The sequence below is a fragment of the Copadichromis virginalis genome, linkage group LG7 (genome assembly GCF_057382275.1).
Source record: "Copadichromis virginalis isolate Kocher_CV1m ecotype Utaka linkage group LG7, C_Virginalis_male_GT1.1, whole genome shotgun sequence".
NCBI classification, from domain to species: Eukaryota; Metazoa; Chordata; class Actinopteri; order Cichliformes; family Cichlidae; genus Copadichromis; species Copadichromis virginalis.
In genome coordinates this window covers 8,549,565-8,569,451 of record NC_140624.1, presented here as the reverse complement: position 1 = coordinate 8,569,451, position 19,887 = coordinate 8,549,565, and the positions used below count along the sequence as shown (strand labels likewise).

General features: G+C 39.1%; 1 protein-coding gene across 2 annotated transcripts; it reads right to left on the bottom strand.

Moving 5' to 3' along the window:
• Window positions 1-109: 109 nt before the first annotated feature.
• On the bottom strand, window positions 110-19,285 carry bmal2 (basic helix-loop-helix ARNT like 2). 2 transcript variants are annotated; one of them, XM_085461495.1, is made up of 17 exons: window positions 18,966-19,285; window positions 10,502-10,631; window positions 10,354-10,407; window positions 9,504-9,545; window positions 9,184-9,341; window positions 8,787-8,866; window positions 8,272-8,364; window positions 6,909-7,026; window positions 6,688-6,837; window positions 6,336-6,579; window positions 5,812-5,918; window positions 4,620-4,770; window positions 4,442-4,512; window positions 4,229-4,340; window positions 4,010-4,100; window positions 3,417-3,516; window positions 110-3,294 (listed from the first exon to the last, which is right to left on the bottom strand). In XM_085461495.1, the coding sequence occupies exons 1-17, from the start codon at window positions 19,021-19,023 to the stop codon at window positions 3,137-3,139; spliced, it is 1,917 nt and encodes a 638-aa protein (XP_085317621.1). In that variant the 5' UTR covers window positions 19,024-19,285; the 3' UTR covers window positions 110-3,136. The 2 variants fall into 2 exon arrangements, with proteins under 2 accessions (XP_085317621.1, XP_085317622.1); XM_085461496.1 differs by lacking the exon at window positions 8,272-8,364 and having other exon boundaries at window positions 18,966-19,284.
• Between the last annotated feature and the right edge of the window lie 602 nt (window positions 19,286-19,887).

Sequence of the window (19,887 nt, the reverse complement as noted above, 5' to 3'; positions counted from 1 at the left end):
ATGTAATTACTCAAGACAGTGCACATCACCAAGGGCCATGCAGACTGAAGGGTGTTTCTATCAGAGCCAAGAAATCATTTAAAAATAAATAATCAACCAAAGTTTCAGCTGAAGTTTCAGTAAACTAATATTTATTCACAACCTGGGAAGACGGCCCAGACATGTTGATAATAGCAGCAATAATCCATCAGACAACATCGTCTGGAGCCTGAATATCGAACATGACTAAACTTGTGGCAGAAACCAGTATGGACAGCGGCAGTAGCAAACTGGCAAATAGCCTGGAAAATATAACCCCAAGAGTTCAGGTCCTGCCTCTGGTGGAGCAACTGGCGCTCAAGTCTTGGCTTTCCATTTCAAATAATGCAATTGTTTTTAAAAATTAAATCAGTAAAACCAAAGCAACATGCAGCTACACACAGACACGGACATGAAATAAAACATTCCCTACCTTACAAAAACTATTTTATTCTGAACAGACAGAAGCAAAACATACACCTCTTTAAAAAGGTTCATCACTAATAAACCACATAAGCTGATGCGAGCCGATTCCTTAGTTTTCTGGGAAAGTGGCGTTCACAAGAATGCAATGACATCCACAATACACAGGATGAAAAAAAATACTGACTTTTTGCCTTTCAAAAGGACCAGTCTGCATCTATGGCACAGCTTCATAGCTCTACATGTTCGGTTACAAAGAGAGCACTGATGCAACTACGTGCAGCTCCAGTTTCATCTCTGATGTGCACAGCATGCCACGTTTCATCAAGCTTATTCAGTGATACGTTTCAGCCCTCCTTTTAAAGTCTGCAGAGGCGCCACGTCGGAGACCGTTTCCAAAAAGCAGTAGAGGTTCATTTTGTGTCCAAAGGCACTTCAGACCGGACACAAGTAAGGAGGAGTCCTCTTGAGAGTTCAGCTGCTCCATCAACCGGCTCCTTAAAAATTCAAGCATTAGATATAACAGACAATTTTCTGCATGATCCACAACAAGCTTTTCCAGCCTCGAAATACGAGTTCTTGTTGAAAAATCTTGACGTGGCCTTCAAGAAATGAGGGGGAAAAAAGTATTCCCAAGAAGCAAACAGGAACTTTTTTTTTTTTAAGACTGCACCGTTTCATTATAACGATTATGTGAAGATAACACATAGACGTGCAGCCTTTTTGACCCCGAAAGCTCAGTGGACAACACTGGTATATGTGGACAACTGGTATATCTCACACGCACGCACGCACGCACGCACACACACACACACGCACGGTATAAAAATCCATGTGCCACAAACCAAATGATTTTGCTGGATTTCAGTAGTTCATGTTTTAATTTTAAAAAAATCTCCTTAAAGTTAAAGATTTCAGTTAAAAGAATGTGTAATCACTAAACGTTTAGACATAGAGGATTTATTTTTAAGTAACTTATAACAGGGGATGTATATACTCAAGTTGTTAAATTTCTTATAAAAACAAAGAACAAAAAAAACAAAAACAAAAAAACAGCCAAATGCAATAACTTTACTTTAATGGACCTATAAAGTAAATAGCCACTCATGGCCACGCTCAGCAGTGGATCACTAACAAATAGATCGTCAAATCATGGCTATCAGAGGTTTCATTACTTTAGTAAAAAGCTAGAATGTGCAACTGAAAGCATGGCCAATCCTAAACTCTACATGAGGTAAATGGCAATGGGATCCATACTGCTCCGTGGACCATTCAAGTTCTCACAAATGTCACACCACAGCTCTGCAAATGTTCTACACTCAGGAGTCATGCACGTGGCTATTACACAAGAGGAAATAAAGGGGAGGGGGGAAAAAAAGTTTGGAATGACACTTCTGCATAGCACAATCCCTTAACAAACATATCCATTTCAACCCTGTGTGCCACATAACAAGCACATAAACATGTTCTCAGACTGTCAGTGCATAAAAAGAAGAAACGATAGAAGGTATGGCTTACCTGCACGACTATAGAGACAACAATAAGAACAAAGATTCAGAGGTGAACAAGTACTGATACTACTTGTACAGTATGCAGGGAAGTGTGTAAAATCTTAAAAGTTGATAACTCCCTGACTCGCATCAGTCTCAAACACGTACTGAGAAGATGTGAAATGGGTTCGCTCTTCAGCCATCACTACCAACCCTTAATATCAGCACTTCTAAAGTGCCCTTCTGATTTGCATGAAGTTGTACTGTAGTGCTCATAAATGACCAGCCATCAAAACTGGCAGCTCATCAACTAAAATTTTTTGAAGGTGGAACTAGTAAATTCTGAGGCTTTTTATGCAACCTATCCCTTTAAGACACATGTGGCCTGAAGACATGGTGTTTGATATCATATCGACCCCACATATAAACAGCGACATATGTTAGCATACAAGAGAAGAGGTTACTACACCGTTTGTGAGAAAAATGTTCAGATACTGACAAGAGAAAATCTCAGAGCGCCACGTCTTTAGGTGACTCTCAAAGAGAGTAGAGGTTATGGAAGTGTGGTCTGCCGCGGTAAGCTTTAAACCCACGGTTTTGGATCCTGAGGGAAGGGTTGCAAAGCTTGGCCAGTTTTTTAGGGTGTCCTCTTGCATTTTAGTCAAGCATACAGTACCTAATGAAATTACAACTTTAAAAACAAAAGAAAAAAGAAATCAATTCAGTGCAATTGTTTTTTGCGTCACCACTCCCAACCTTTGTTTAAATGTAGGTGGAGAGAAATAGAAGCAAGGATCCAGAGCCATCATGATGTACATCATATCACTCTTCTGTGCGTTCACGGCTTCTTCAACCTTTCTGAGGCTGACGGCAGATTTAAGAAAGCAGGGAGGAGAGGAACAGGGTTTCAAGGTGAGTGGGTGGGCAGCTGCAACGTTTAAGAGGCACATCCTCTTTCTGAAGAGGGAAAGCAGGTGTCCCTTAATGTCGCCGATTCTGCTCCTGTTTGAGCAGCCACCAAAAACTAGACAGCTTATGTGGAGAAGAGTAACTAATATATTAAATTTTAACAAAACAAAACAAAACAAAACAAAAAACAAAAACAGAATGCTGCTCCTTTGAGTAAGCTTCAAGCAGTTTCTGCCATCATCAAAATGAGGATCCGGGTGTTTTCCAGCGTGCCGTTTCACACTGTAATGCAGATTCTATAAGGACCAGTGCATCTCTTCAAAGTCCACAGCTTCTCCCAAGTTTGTGTCCGTCTCCAAAAGGCTCCAGATCACTGCCATAGCTGCTTCATCACTGCTGAGGCTATTCAGGCCTGGTCCAACCACGCTCTCCAAATCCAACTGGGAATTTTCTCCTGGGGTAAGGTGGAGTGAAAACAAAAAGGAAACGTTACCAGGTTGCAATAGGGAAGAAATAAATACAGCAAGTGACTCAGTTTATTATAACAAAGTTTATAGACACGATGAGTGGAAGTACCCATAAGAGTCTCTCCTCCTGAGAATGCAGCACCTTGAGGCTCACTCTCCGAGCTGGACTTTCCTGGTATTTCCATGTCTGATGTTTCTCCATTTGGGACCTGAAGACCAAAAGGGAGCACACTATAACCCTCACATCACATCTTAGACATAGTTCAGCTTCTAAAAATGTTTTATGCGAGCCAGAATAGAATAGAATAATCCTTTAATTGTCCCACAAGGGGAAATCTGGGTGTAACGGCAGCAAGAAAGACACATATACAAACAAACAGTACACAAGACACAGAACTGAAACATACACAGTTTTTACATATTTACATCAAGGACAATGGTTACCAAAAACAGAGTACTGTACCGTTATTAAATTAAATAAAATTAAATACAGATAAGAGGCAAACCCTGGTTATAGTGTGAATCGGTTGATAAAATAGTGCAAGTTACAGCGCTGATGTAAACCTCTATGTTTGTTGGGAGCAGTTTTGATTGTACAGTCTGACAGCTGCAGGGAAGAAGGACCTGTGGAAATGCTCCTTCATGCATTAAGGATGCATGAAGTTGATTGGATTGATTGGATAAACAGCCGGCATGACTCACGCTGTTGCTGATTTGATTGTGAATTTGTGGGGACTTGTCCTGTGGCAGACTGAAGGGACTGACATTACCACTGGAAGGTGATGAGTTCGTCCTAAAGGAAACCCACACAGAACAACTTAAAACAGCAGTATCCTTCATCTACAACAACACCAAGTAACCAGAGCATAGATGCCGATGCTGGACTTGTGTGTTTTTAAAGTAATTATATCCAGTACATACCTGTTGAAATCCAGCAGCTCATTGGCAATCTGGGTTCCTATGCTTCCGGCATATATCATAGTCCCAGGTGTGCTGGAAATGCCCGGTATAATAGGAGGGGACTTTTTACAGTCTGACAGGGAAAAAATAAGACAGAGCAGAAGAGTTAAATAAGTGAAGGGGGGAGGCCCCCTACAACCAAATAATGTGTTGATAGAATAATTTTATAAAGACCTTCAGAAGCCTTGGGATTGCTCGACTGTTCAGATTTATTTCCTGACCGACCTGCTCGACTGGGATCATATCTGGTCATAGGATGAGCAAAGAGAAAAATTCAAACTAACACACATATATACAGACGCACTCACAGATACATAAGCAAATGTACAAATCCACTGAACCATATACTCACGAGATGACTGTGTTAGTTGACACAATATATTCTAGTTCTTTGGTCCACGGATTTACAAAACTAAACCACTGACTTTGCAGAGTGACAAAAGAGCCGTATTTTGTTTTGAATTTGTAGCAGTTTGTCTCTATTTTTTCTTTACTCCGCAGCACTGTGGAAGAAAAACAGCAAGAGGACAAGTCAGAGAAACACTAGAAAACAGAATCTTTAGATAACACTGTAACCTAAAAGTACATCAGTGATCACAAAATACAGACATTTAACACTAGAACCGCCAACAGGGACATATTGATCCCCTTGCTTTTAAAATCAGATAACTTAAACCAGTGGTGTCCAAAATCAGGCCTCAAGGGCCAGTGTCCTGCAGGTTTTAGATGTGTCCTTGATCCATCACAGCTCATTTAAAATGGCTAAATTACCTCTTCAACATGTCTTGAACTTCTCCAGAGGCCTGGTAATGAACAAATCATCTGATTCAGGTGTGTAGACCCAGGGTGAGATCTAGAACCTGCAGGGCACCGACCCTCGAGGCCTAAAGTTGGTCAAGCCTGACTTATACTAAAACCATCAGCTAATTTCATGGCATTTTGTAAAATGGATTTATATATAGTTGCATAAAGGATTGATGCGTTCTGCATCAATGGAATGTAATACTGGGGTACAACAGGTCGGAGTGAACACATGGACAACAGAGTAAAAACTAGAGTAGAAATTCAGAGCAGAGCTGCCATGTCAAATGGGTTTCATGCTTGAGGAGATGAAGCGCTGCAGCCTGAGGTGGAGCAGTGTGGATGGTGTGCTAAACTGTCAGTTTTACTTTTACAGTAATTAATTTAATATAATGTGTTTGACCCCCCACCCCTCCCCCCATAACCATGAATTGGATAAGTGGAAGAGAATGGATGAATGGAGATATACTACTTAGTATTTGTTTGTTAATTAATTGTAATAATTTTGATTTAAAATCATTTGTAAATTTAAAAAACTTAAAATTTTACTGCAGTTTCTGCAGGATGGAGTTAAAAATAAAACAAACAAACAAACACCCACATTCCTGGCAGTTCTGTGTTAATTAGGTATCTATCTGACCTATATTAAACCTAAGAATGAAGCCATTTGTTAAACATGGAAATGGCTTTAAACATATCCAAAATAGAGGAAAAAAAAACCCATACATAAATAAAAACTGCACCTTTTCGATGTCTGTCTGCTAAATGGGGTAAGTCATCTTGATGGAAGTATTCGTAGCACGATGTCCCGAGCAATTCTTGGGGAAGATAACCTAGAATGGTCGTCGCTCTGTCAAAGAAAATTGAAATATAATTAAGAGAGATCCAAATATCCTATTACATCAACTAAGATTTCCTTTAAAATGGAAAAATTCATACAACATAAACATTTCAGACAGAGCAAGAACAGAAACATTTTTAATCTGTTAACTGAATGTTTTACCTACCACTTTTCTTATGTTGCTATAGATACACAAGCTAGTTGTTGATGAACACTATTATTTATGACATGAACTACAAATGAGGAAAGAAAAAACCAATAAGCTAACCAATTAGCTTTATAACAAATGCTAACCAGTTGTACATTAATAATGTGCGCTGGACTCTCTGGGACTTTTAAACATTAGGTCAGATTGAAAATCAATAGTTATTTTAAAAGTAAAAATCACCACAACTGCCACACTTTGACAATAAACCCCAGTTTTACCTTTGATCAACAAAGGTGAACTTGCCATCCATGGCATAGCGCGTGATGAACTCTGTGGGTTTAACTCTGACTTCTCCATTAACCTGGGGAGATGAGTGGTTGTGGACGCGTCCCACCGCCACTAGACAGCTGAAGTGGGAGCTTTCCTGCTTGTCCACTTCACCCTCCCCTTCTGCTCCCAGCTGACTGGTCGGCCAGCTGCGCATGTAGCCTGTACAGTGGACTGTGCAGTACTTCTGCGACTCTAAAAGCAGATGCAGATACAAATCAAAAGCAGAACACAATTAACATACTCATTAAAAAGCTTTTTTTGAATTTAGACCTAATAAAACCTGCTGTGTAACATCTCCACCTTTCTTTTTGGAGACATTTCCCTGGGATTCCTTCTCTTCCACTTTGATAGAAATTTTGTTATACTTCATGCGACAGAAGAATGAACGACGAGCACCCGAACACAACCGTGCTGCACCGATTGGAAGGTCAGCCTGAACCTGCAGACCGGCTAAAGACACGAGAGAAACGTTAACCGTAATCTCTTACACACAAAAACAGAGACAAGAATATTTGCTTTACTTTTAGCATCTATTAGCCGTTCACGAGGATATAATTCAGAAGCGGACAGCTGCTCCTTCACTTTTCCCATGTCCTTTGGGTGTATGTAATCAAACAGGCTCTGCCCAATCAGCTCCGCCTAGAGGAAAACAAACAGCTCATCAAACTGACCTAAGCAAGGCTCCTATGGCGTATATAAAAAAAAAGACCTAAGGCAATTACTCCTTATGATGAAACCCCCCCCAAAAAAACCCAAAACACTGATGGTTAACTGTGACCCTTGGAGCACACCAGACACTGTGTGGAGCACAGATGGCTTAAATGACAGCTTAGGACTATAGTGTTATTTTGATCATTATTTTATAGTCTATCAACAAGCACACGAATACACTCAAAAGCCACTTTGTTAAGTACAGCTGTTCAATTGGTCATTAAAAACTCATCAGCTAATCAATCAGCAGCAACTTGATGCATTTAGGTGGTCAAGAAAGCATGCTGAAGTTCAAACTGAGCATCACAATGGAAGAAAGGGTGATTTAAGAAACTGAATGTTGGAAGGTTGTTGGTGCCAGATGGGCTCACCAGAAACTGCCATTTCTATGGTTTACAAAGCTATGGTCCGAAAGAGAGAAAATATCCAGTGCCCTGAGGAGTCTATTTCTCCTGCAACATTTGGATGGTAGGATTAGAAACTGGCATAAACAACGTGAAAACATGGATCCATCCTGCCTTGTGTCAACAGCTGAGGCTGCAACTGGTGCTGTAATGGTGTGAGGGACATTTTCTTGGATACATGAGAACACTGTGTCACAAATCTCAAATCATGACAATAATTTCACTCAGTGGCCTCAACAATCACCAGATCTCAATCCAATAAGAGCACCACTGGGATGTGGTCCAACAGGGGATTGGCATCATGGATATGCAGCCAGTAAAGCTGCAAAAACTGTGTGATTATGTTGTATCAATATGGATCAAAACCTCTGAGGAATGTTTCCAGCACCTTGTTGAATCAGTGCCATATAGAATTAAGTCAGTTGTAAATGCACAAAGAGATCCATCTGAGGTACTAGCATGGTGTACCCAATGAAGTGGCTGGTGAGTGTATGGCATCTTTCCAGTAATCACTTGTCCTGCAACAGACTATTGTGCACTAACTATTAGGACCAACATAACGATAGATTTAGATGACATTTCCATTTCTATTGAGTACTACAATACATAACAAATGCTGTGCACTCAAACATCTCACTACAGAGTCACCTGATGGTTGTGGATTCAAATCTATTTACATTAGTTACAAGATAACAAAAGCCATCTGGTGTGTCCCAGGTTTTCATAACAAAAGACACTGCAGAAACAGTAACAAATGTAAAAGTTTTACCCGGCTATAATTTAATATCTTCGTGACAGACTCTGAGACAAAAACTATTTTCCCACGATCACAGCCCACTACAAACAGGAACCCATCTGCAGCCTGCACGATAAGGAAACAAAGGGGAGAAAAGGGGAGCCAAAGTGATGAAATGTTCTAGAAAAAAATAGCAAGAGTTTGTTATTTAAAAAAATATTTTTTTTTACAGTAGTAATGTAGTTTATTGGCAACATTTTAACTACTTTGTTACACTGTTGTGTGTCTGCAAAGACAGAAACTTTGAGCCATGTTCAGACTTTTCTTTATAATAAAATTACATGAATAAAAAAAAAAAAAAAAAAAAAAAAAAGATGAGAAGCTTGGCATTGTTATTTGAAAAAATAACAAAATAATAATCTGCAGCATATGTGGACTCTACAGAGTGTTGTTCTGCTTTTTAAGGAAAGGTTAAAACATCTCCAAAGGGACTTGCAGGTTACACTTCATACCAGAGAAACCGTTAGATTTGTCACTTCTGCATTTACCTTGAGAACAAGGTGTTTGAGCTCCTCATCAGGAAGGAATGACGGTTTATAGTTGGCTTCAGAAAAAGAACTTGCTGAACCTGAAAATATACAGATATTACACAAAGTTACACAAATAAAAAATAATGATAATTAAAAAGAATACCGACGACTGCCAGTTCTGCTCAGCTTCCTAGTCGATGCACCTATGGTATGAATTTGAAAATCCTTGACAACATCCTTCTTCAGTTATTGTGTTGACAATCCCCCATCAGCCTTTCACAGCTCAGGGATATAAGTAACACTCCAGCACAATGCCAATAATCTAAATAACTGGCAGTTACCACCAGTAACAACAGAGTCAGAGTAGATTAATTGAACAAATTAAAAAAAAACAAAAAAAACATTGAGTTGGTACCTTTGAGAGACTTGAGGTGCTGTACTGCCATTCGAAGCACAGTGAGTTTGTCCAGCTTACGAGACATGGGGTTACAGGTGGGGATCATGGCTGAGAGCTTGTCAATCAGATTGTTCATTTTGTCCCGTCTCCTCTTCTCAATTTGGCTATGTGGCTCCCTGCAGACACATGAATTCAGAAATAATGCCACAAAAATAGAAACAACTTTTCTGCTTTGCCTTTACAGACTTGCAGTATATTGCAAAACTTGCTGGCCTTTTAAGATTCCCATGATCTTTTAACATTTCTGGTAAAGTTTTATCAGTTAAGTCATACTCTACCTGAAGCATTTAACTTTGACATGTTGGTCCTCTCCATCTGACCTGCAAGTAAAACAAATCTGAAATGGTTTAATGCTGATTAAAAGCATACAAAAAAGGTATAAAGAGGTGTTAGCACCTGAAGAAAATCCTTTAGGACTTCAGAAAATTTCTTCTCAACAAATTCCATGAAAAGCAATACACCAGCAAGTAACATACTAAGGCCTCAGTTACACAGGCTTAGAAACCAGCCAGTGACCCCCAGGCAACCTCTGATCACTAGCAGATTGCTGCAGAGTATTTCCTCACCAGGTGGCGAGTGGCTGCTTGAGTCTGTTGGTCAGTGAAGAGTGAAAACAGTCAACTGCAAATGCTCACTACCCAACCACCCATCTGTACTGAAACTTTGAAGGCAAACTATCTCCATTTCCAGTTTGGATTTTCACACTTTCAGTACCGTATTGAGTAATGAGTAGTCAGCAAGTGTTTGCAGACAAGTCAGCGTCTTCCATGCAAAGTCCTGGTGACTGCAGCAATTTGCAAGCGATCAAAGCAATCACAAGGAGGTCCTTGGTACAGAATGGTATACCTCTTTGAGACCAATTTCTTCTAGCGACAGCCAACCACTTGCCATCCAGCTGGGGAATACACACTTTTCCCAAAGCGACCTGTGGTTACCAGAGGTCACTGACCAGGGCTCATCAACACAATTTCATAGCGACTGCCAACAAATGCTCACAACTAGTTGGGGAATGCTAATTTTCTAGGCTTGAAACTGAGGTTTAAATACTACCATCTCTAAAAAGTAGGTCTAAAGCTTCATGTAGCATTCCTCTGCATCACATTGTGTCATTTATCAGTTAAACTGTACCTGTTTTGGTCATCTTCCATATCTACATCAGGGACTGAAACACATTTTGAATCCCTAGAAAGAAAAACAGCGGTGCCTGTATTAACAACAAATATTAGTGTGGGTCTTAAGATTTAGATTTTCCTGAAGCAAGCAGTCCCATACGTACTGGTTGTCCACGCTGCCCTTGCGCTTTCGGGTTAACTCCACGCTCAGGGACATACCAGCAGCTGAGGGTGGGGTCATCAGGCTGGGCAGAGACACAGAAGTACTTTGTTCTTCCTCAACCAGCACATCATCTGAAATGCAACAGAAGTGTACCTGGTCATAAAACATGAGGAATTGATATAATTTTCCAATACAATATAAGAGACCATGCACTACTGCAACAGATTGCTCCACCTGTTTATGCTGAGCTAATATATAATAAAGATGCCAAATATATGCATATGCAATGGCGCTGGCACGGCTGGCAGCCTTAACTCAATTTCCCTCGGAATGAATAAAGTATGATCAATCAATCAATACTACCTTCTGGCTTTAAAAACAATTTTAAATACTTGATACAGAAGTTACACATACAGATACATTGTGTGATTTAATAGGGACGTAATAACTGGTTCTCAAACTGTCAGGTAGGCCCAGTGCTATGGAAGTGGGTTAGTGGACAACCAGGGGCAAAATATAAAGGCAGTTTAAAAGAATGTGTGAATGAATGATACATTACTATTGAATACAATGCAAATAACAATTCTATGTCATGTCGTAACTGAAGGATGCACTTAGCCAGGTGCCCCCACAACAATGGACAACACCACAGAAAAAGGGTTGTTCAAGTGTAGCTGCTCTAACTTGACTTGTGGTAATCTTTGTTATCTCGAACATAAGAAGTTGCATTTTTATTTGAGAGGATTTATTTTTAGAGCCACTTTTATTAAGCCAAAAGCTTGTGTTTTAGACTATGCAAAACACTCAATTGCAGCCATTTTCCCTGCTACTGATGGCTTTAAATGATGCCAGTAAAAGCAGATATTCAAAAAAAAAAAAAAGAGCCAGACCCACCCACCTGCTGTTCAAAAGTTACATTTACAAGAGGCAGAGAATCAGCAGACGGTTGTCTTTAAAGTAGAATAATGGAGCTAAAAAAACTAGCTTCAGGTGGTCACTGCATCAAATGTCTGAGAATAATTTTGAACTGTGAATCATGCAAAGCTATTCTAGTGAAGTGCAGGAATACAAATACGGAGCTGGAAATTAACACAAGCACCTTGAACATTAGCCCAAAATAACAAAAATGAAGCTTTTTAAAAAAAAAAAAAAAAAAAAGCCTCACAGTTTTCATATTACTGGATCCTATTGGTAAGGTCATCTCCCTAAAGGTGAAGTGGGTTTCCAATAATATTTGCCAGTGAACCTTCAGATGTTAATGAATCCAGCTCATTATGTTCCTACAGCTCAAAGACTTGGCCATTAACCAGCCTTCAGAGAGAAAACAGCATGCTGTTAATGCCTGATCATAGCTCCCACAGGGATGTATTTGAACTGAGGCCAACGTGTGCTAACAGAGACTTATAATGCACAAACTGCTTTAGTAGAGCTGTTCAGACACCACTAACTAATAGCTCTACATCTCTACACTGTATAATCTATTGTGGTATAACATGAGCTGCCATGACTGATGTACACATGGCCTCCGAGGCACTCAAGTTTGTACGCGTGTGAGAAATTGATACAATGGCAAGAAATAGCCAAAATGTGGCTGATATCCATGGCACCTAGTTTTAACAGTTTCACACTGTCTGTGACCCAAAGAGTTGTTAACAGATTGACTGAAGCTTAACTTTTAATCCAGCTCTCCTCATCAGATTCTGTTGGATTACAGAGAAGGCGAGTACTTGAATGGACATCAGGCCATACAAGCATCCCCCTGTCAACTCCCACAATCCCTCTCTTAAGGTCACGTGCCCATTAATTTGCTCATTCACTCAACACCTGAATGAGCATCTGCTGCACCCAACTCACCCTACACCCTGTGCTCACACAATGGCAACAACATGAGAAATGACTTGTTTCTCATTAACTTTAAGTTATACTTTCAACAATGTTGCAACAGCTGCCACTGAACATTAAATGGTGAGTGTTTTCATTTATAGAACAACAACAAAAACAGAGAAATGGGAACAGATGTGCAAGAGTGGAACATAAAGGCAAACAGTCTGATCAAAATAGGTCATAGGATACTCTGTTCCACCCTGCTCACACATACACCCAGGGTCTGCCCAGTAAGTTTGCATTCTTCAGTCATTACCAGCTCAATAGCTTAAATGATAAGGCCCAACTTCTGGTCAAACATTTATAAGGCACGCAGTTAACTGCATGATGACTGTGCAAAGGAAAGCATAGATATACATGTTCCATAGAGAAGAAACTTATAAAACAATAAGGTGATATTTATTTCAATATAGGATTATTGGATTTTGCTTTATTTGCCCAGCAGATAAAGTTTAGTTAGTAAACTGTGGCATTTTGAGCTACTCCCAATAACAGCACAGAAACTGTGAATCATACCCGAGTAACAACTTGAGATGTGTCCCTGTTTGTATCATTTTTACAGACTAGAGATGGCACGATACCACTTTTTTATGTCCGATACCGATATCATAAATTTGGATATCTGCCGATACCGATATGAATCCGATATAGTGTGTTTGTTAAACAGTAAAGCTGTTTTTTTAATATCTTGCTGCATTTTGTATAAGTTCATACTCAAGTTAAAAAACCAAAAAAAAAACCACTGAAGCTATTCTGTTATACCTGTATGTAAAAAATACACTGCACCCAAAATATTTCATAGTTCAGCAATACTGATCAATCTAATAAACTTAAACCTACTCAAGCCTTCCCATTCTGGTATTTTAAAGAGTACTTAGAAATATTAAGCAACCCAACTAATAGGGTTGCAAACTCCCAGCAAAAAAACAATAGGGAAGCACCCCCCACCTCATGATGCTTAATCGACGTAATCAACTTTAATTTGATGCAGTGTGAAAAATAAAATGCACAGAAATAAATTATTTTTCAAGAATAATTAAATAGATTCAACATCTTTTTTCAACAGAATTGCAGACTGCACAGATGGTACCTTCCCAAAGGAAAAAGTAGTATAGCTCTAGAAAGTAATATTAAATAAATTCTAACAACAGCTTATCAAGCTTAAATGTGCTGCTGTTGTTCAGCCGCTGGTTTCCTCTTTCTGGTGCAAAGTGGGCCAAAAACAAAGAAGAGAGACGGACTCGCGACAGAAAAGCCGATCAGCTGATCACTGATCAGTTTCACGATTGAAGTAGCAACAGGAGAGAGAAGAGGCAGTCACTCCATATATCGGTTGTTAAGCTTAACGCTGGAAGGCTTTACAAACATTCAGAGATGAACTTACACTCTTGATTTACTTCTCTCTGGGATCACTTCCTCGGAGATGAAATGCTGGTTTGGTAGCGAGGCTACAAATACACACAGCCGCTCTATCACGTGAGCACACTGCTCCGAGGTGCTACAGTTATGAGCCGAGTTACAGCATGTTGCAAGTTTTGTGAGGTGCTTTTTTGATATTTAATGGATCGGATTACATTTTTTATTTCTATCCGATATCTGATCCAGTAATTTACATCAGTATCGGACCGATACCGATACGTAATATCGGATCGGTCCATCTCTAATACAGACCCTGGCGACCTTATAGGATTAAATAAAAGCACCAGTCAAACAGACCTAGAGAGTGGTTGTCAGAAGCCTCCAGGGACCACTGTCAACTAGTCGGTGAATACACACTTCCCTACCAACCACTAACTCGATCACATCCAACATGGTGGACAATTCTTGATGCAGAAGATGATCTCCAATATTTGATTATTTTTAATATAAAATATTGTATGGAATTTAACATTTTCTTTTACATGTTGGTTTGATGGGTTGTCCCAAAAGACAGGAGCAGACGTAATGGCATTGTTAAAAGCTTCACCAAGATTGGTGAGTCCAGACCTGATTTTAATTCTGAAGAAACACATGGTTAAGAAAGTAAATGGTATGAGCATGTTTTCTTCAGCCAATTTATTTTACTGTTCTCAGGTCAGCGCTATATTGCACTTAATAAAAAATAAATTGCTACTCATATTCCTTCATGCCTTCTTTTATTAAGATGCTAAATGTAGACTAGTAAACGTTCTTATTTACACTTGCTTATATGCAATGCTGTGATAAAAGTATTTTCCCTATTCTTAATTTTTGTTTTTGCATATATGCCACAAACTAATTTAATGCTACATAAAAATACCCAGAGTCAAAATGCAGTTTTTAAATGATGATTTTACTTATTAAAATGGAAAAAGAGTTATCCAAACTTACCTCGCCCTGTGTAAATTGCTCCCTAAACCAAAAAACTGGTTGTGCCACCTTTGGCAGCAATAACTGCATTCAAACGACTGTGATGACTGACAATGAGACATTTGACAATCAGGAATTTTGGGCCATTCTTTCTTGCAGAACCGTTTTAATTCAGCCAGATTGTTCATGCTAGGAAAATCCTCCACACTGTTTAAAGACATGCCAAAGCATGATACGACTACTCCAAAACCTTCACTTTGCTTGTTTGAGCGATTAAGAGGCGGACTGGCAGGTTTGTTTCTGTTCACAGTCTCGCCCAGCCCCTTTTTTATTGTTGAATTGTGAACGCTGACCTTAACTGAGATGAGTGAGTTATGCAGTTCTTTAGGTGCTACTCTGGATGAGTTGTCGATTTGCTCTTGGGAGTAATTTTCGTAGGCCAGCCACTTCTGGAACGGTTCACCAATGTTCCAAATTACAAAATGAATAAACTGTTGTTGGACTCCCAAAGTCTTGCAAAACTGCTTGATGTCAGTAACTTTGCATCTCAGACATTTCTTTAGATTCCGGCATGATTTGTTGCTTTTGAGATCTTTTAGCCTACTTCACTTTGTTAGACAGGTTCTGTTCTGTTTTTTGACTTTTCTACTATGTTGAATATTAAAAATGCAATCAGCCTAAGAAATCAGGAAGTAGGCACACACTTTTTCACAGCACTTTATAAGTCCTAATGTTTCATGTTGAATGTTAGACTGGCTATAGTTGAGGCGGTAGACCAGGTCTACTAATTGGAAGGCTAGTAGCTAGATCCCTGCATAACAAAGTATCCTTGGGCAAGATACTGAACTGCAAGTGGCTCTCCAGTGCATTCACCAGAGTGTGTAGAAATGTTTCACTTATAAAGAAAAACCATAGAAATAAAGTGCTTGTATGAAAGATTGTGAATTGGTGAATGAGTCCTGTTGTGTAAAGTGCTTTGAGTGCTCAAGCTGAGTAAAAAGTGCTATATAAGAACTAGTCCATTTACATTTATAAGATTACTTTGAAGGTGTTCTTCTAATTAGACTGCCAAACAGAATTACAATTGCATGGCAGGATACTGTAAACGGACAAAGCTTCAGTCAGGAGAACAACTGAGATAACACAAGTCTGCAACCAAAAAACTGCATACGATTTTTTTGATTGTGTCTTATAGATTTTTACTCACTGAAACCAAGAAAAATATTTTAAAAACTGCATCTTGTCAGGTTTTCTTGCAAAACTCACATTTTTAGTTGAATTAAGCATACAATTTCCCTTTTTAAACTGAAAAAAAAAAAAAAAAAAAAAACAAAAAACACGTTTTCAAACCCCCCCCCCCCCCCCCCCCCCCAAAAAAAGAACAACAGCAAACAAACAAAAAACTGTACATGATGGGGGGAAATGGAGATCATTTTTGCAGACCTGTGTAATCCATCCACAATACAAGGTTAGTCATTAATATACTGCTGCATGGTCTGGGCAGTAGTTACATCGTAAGGTTTTAAAAACTGAGCTTTAAAACGTGCTTATAGTGGCAATAAAAACCAAGAGAGGTCGGCAATGATCACTGACTTTTTTTTTTCTGGGGGGGGGGGGGGACGACACACACCTTGTTCAGATTAAATATAGCAAGGTACAAAGCATTAAATCATGTTTAAAACACAACAGCCTTAATAAATGCAGATTATTAAGGTTCTATGACATCCCATTCCATTCAGTGCTCAACTGAACTGTTAAATGTAAAAATATATACAATTGTGGGATTTGTATACGCACTATAGATTATGGCACTCACAGTGACCTAGGCAATGTTGATATAAAGCTTTATCAACATTGGTCCACTTGTCCAGAAGAAGATGATAGGTAACATACAGACACACACACACACACACACACACACACACACACACAAAGCTACAATCATTATAGTATGATAATGAGTGTCAAATATTTGCAAAAGGCACATGTAAATAAATGTAACTGCTGCGTTTCAGGCCACCTTTTGCAAAGTATTTACAGTAAAAAAACAAAAACAAAAAACACATTGGCTCAATATTATTTTGTATATGTATTACTACAAAATAATATTGGTTATGGGCGACCGTGGCGACCGGAAGGTTGCCGGTTCGATCCCTGGGCTCTCTGTCCTGGTCGTTGTGTCCTTGGGCAAGACACTTTACCCTACTTGCCTACTGGTGTTGGCCAGAGGGGCCGATGGCGCGATATGGCAGCCTCGCTTCTGTCAGTCTGACCCAGGGCAGCTGTGGCTACAACTGTAGCTGCCTCCACCAGTGTATGAATGTGAGAGTGAATGAATAGTGGTATTGTAAAGCGCTTTGGGTGCCTTGAAAAGCGCTATATAAATCCAATCCATTATTATTACTACAACCTGAACACCAGTACAGTTTACATCCTAAAAGTTGTCTCAAATTGCAAATTGAGCAGTGTGAACAAAAATTTAACCTAGGCCAGTAGCAACAAGTTCAGTTTGAGCTCACTCACTCTTGCTGGATAAGGGCCCCATGGGCAGTTTTCAATTTGATATTATGCCTTTACTGGACAGTTAACTGTTTATATTGCGCATGTCATGGATTCAAAATGGCAGTAGTTATGTGGCAAGCAGTACTCAGTTACTGGGAGCTTTCAATACAGCAGAGCAGAGGAGGCTATTATCTCTTTTATTACACACACACACTTTCTACCACTATATAATCAATAGCTTTAGTTTCAGAGTATGAATCTTTGAATATGAGACCCTCACTTAATGGAAAATGAATTTGAAAGAGTGTTATTTATAGTAAAAAGGTGTCCAATTCTTAAATCATCTCGAGCACCCTTTTCTTTTATGGTTCCAGCTGCTTTACTAACTACTCATTTCCTATATACTATTCCTTACTTTACCATAACATTAAAGATTGTGTGTTTAAGTGTATTCTTTAATGCAAGATTTTTATCCCAATGAAGCATATTTGAGGGAATATAACAATAAGCAATAGCTGAAGGTGATCATGCTATTTGACCTAGATTACGCTCACATGACATGTTGCACATACATATACACACACATGTATGTATGTACATACATATACACACACATGTATGTATGTACATACATATTTATACACACATGCATGTATGTACATACATATTTATACACACATGCATGTATGTACATACATATATACATACATGTACATACATATGTATACATGTATGTACTTACATACACGTATATACATATATATATACACGTATGTATATATATATACACGTATGTATATATATATATATATATATATATATATATATATATATATATATATATATATATACATACACACACACACACACACACACACGTATGTACGTACATATATGTACATACATACATGACTTCAGTTCTTATTATCGGAATTTATAAACTACCATTTACGAATGATATTCTTTACAAATGTTGGCTTTGACTCACCAAATTACACTATATACAGTTATGTTTATTTTTATGGGCACTGGTCTTTAGTTTGTACTAAAATTAACTAACTAAAGGGTTCCGAGTATATTTTACACTGTGTAAAGAGACCGCGGAGCATTAAAATGAACTTACAGAAATGTCTGCTTCATCCAAGCTAATGTAAGACAAATGGCCGAGCTGAGTCAACGGATAGAGGCACCGACCTTAGTTGGGCCAAAATAGCAGCAAGCACTGACGCTGATTAAACACCACTTTCATCAGAAAACAGAACATAAGCGTCAGAAATATCGGCAAGAACGATCTGTCCTTGGCTATGACAGCACCTCCTCTAACAGACTCATCTTAGCCGAGTGTGTAGCCCCGGCCTCGCCTCGGTGCCGCTGCTAAGCTAACATTTACGTGGTTTAATCTTTCGAGTTAGCATTAACAGGCATTAAAACACACAATTTACATATAAAAACCCTTATCCTTAACTGATAAACACGCAAGGCGGATATTTAGCGCAATTCGCAGAGTGGTATCGCTTAACAGCGTCGTGTTGTCTTACATAAATGGCATAGCGTTAGAGGGCGAGCTTGGTCTACTGATCTACTGACCTAGTTTTTGGAATAGCGCAAAGTTACAGTCAACGAGCAACAAAAGAACTGCCGGAAAAACATCGCTTCTCTTTTCTATTTCTCCTAAATGTCAGTGCCGCGGAGACATTTGAATTTCACCCCTATTATTCAAAGTGATAATAGCTTTAACATGTTTGAATTACCTGCCGGTTCGCCTACCGCTCTGTCACCGCCGGTAGCCGTTGCATTCCTGGCCGACATGGCTGGAGCCGGAGCCGGTACGCTGGGGCCCGGGACTCCAATGCATGGATGAAGCAGTCGACTCCTACCAGATAGTGTTTGTTAGTGAAGACGCTGCGAGAGGGGGGCACAAAACGAGCAAAAATATTCTAAAACCCGCTTGTTTATCGCTAATGAAGATTTAAAAGCAGAGGGAGGGCATCGAAACGTGCACAAAGGTACTAGAGCGAAGTGCAATTAGGACATAGTAGGGAAACACGGAAGACAGAGCACAGTCTCCTCCTACCGGTTCACAACCAGAATCACCGCTGTAGCTTCACCGACCTCCCGTCAAAATGGCTGATTGGTTATCCCAATAACCATATAATAATAAAATAATAATAAAAATAATAATTAAAAGCACTTATTTATCCTGACAAATCCTGGGACAGTTAATTAGTTAAAATTCCAAGTTTAAGGGAGGGGGTTCGGAAAAGAAATCTTAATAGAAAATGAGCATAAAGAAAAGATTATTAATAAAGTGTCTGATAGAGCCCCCAAAAGAGATCAAAAGTCTCAAAGCAGCCGTGCATGCCTGTCAGAGTGACACAGAAAAACAAAAGGAACAAGTTTTTGAGACAATACTCGAGGATCCTAACAATATCAAAATCTCAAACTTTTCTCAAAGTTGGTTTTAAAGTATGTTTAGTTACCTAATTTAATGAGATAATGAGATTTAGCCATTACCCCGATAGTTCCTCTTATTAATAATACTTCATATTTATTATTACAATAATTATTATTATTGCATTCAAAGTGCTTTAAACAACATGCCACATTTACCCATTCACACAAGCACTTTCTTCTATGCTTTAAGTGCTTTCTATCTTTCTATCTAGGCATTCA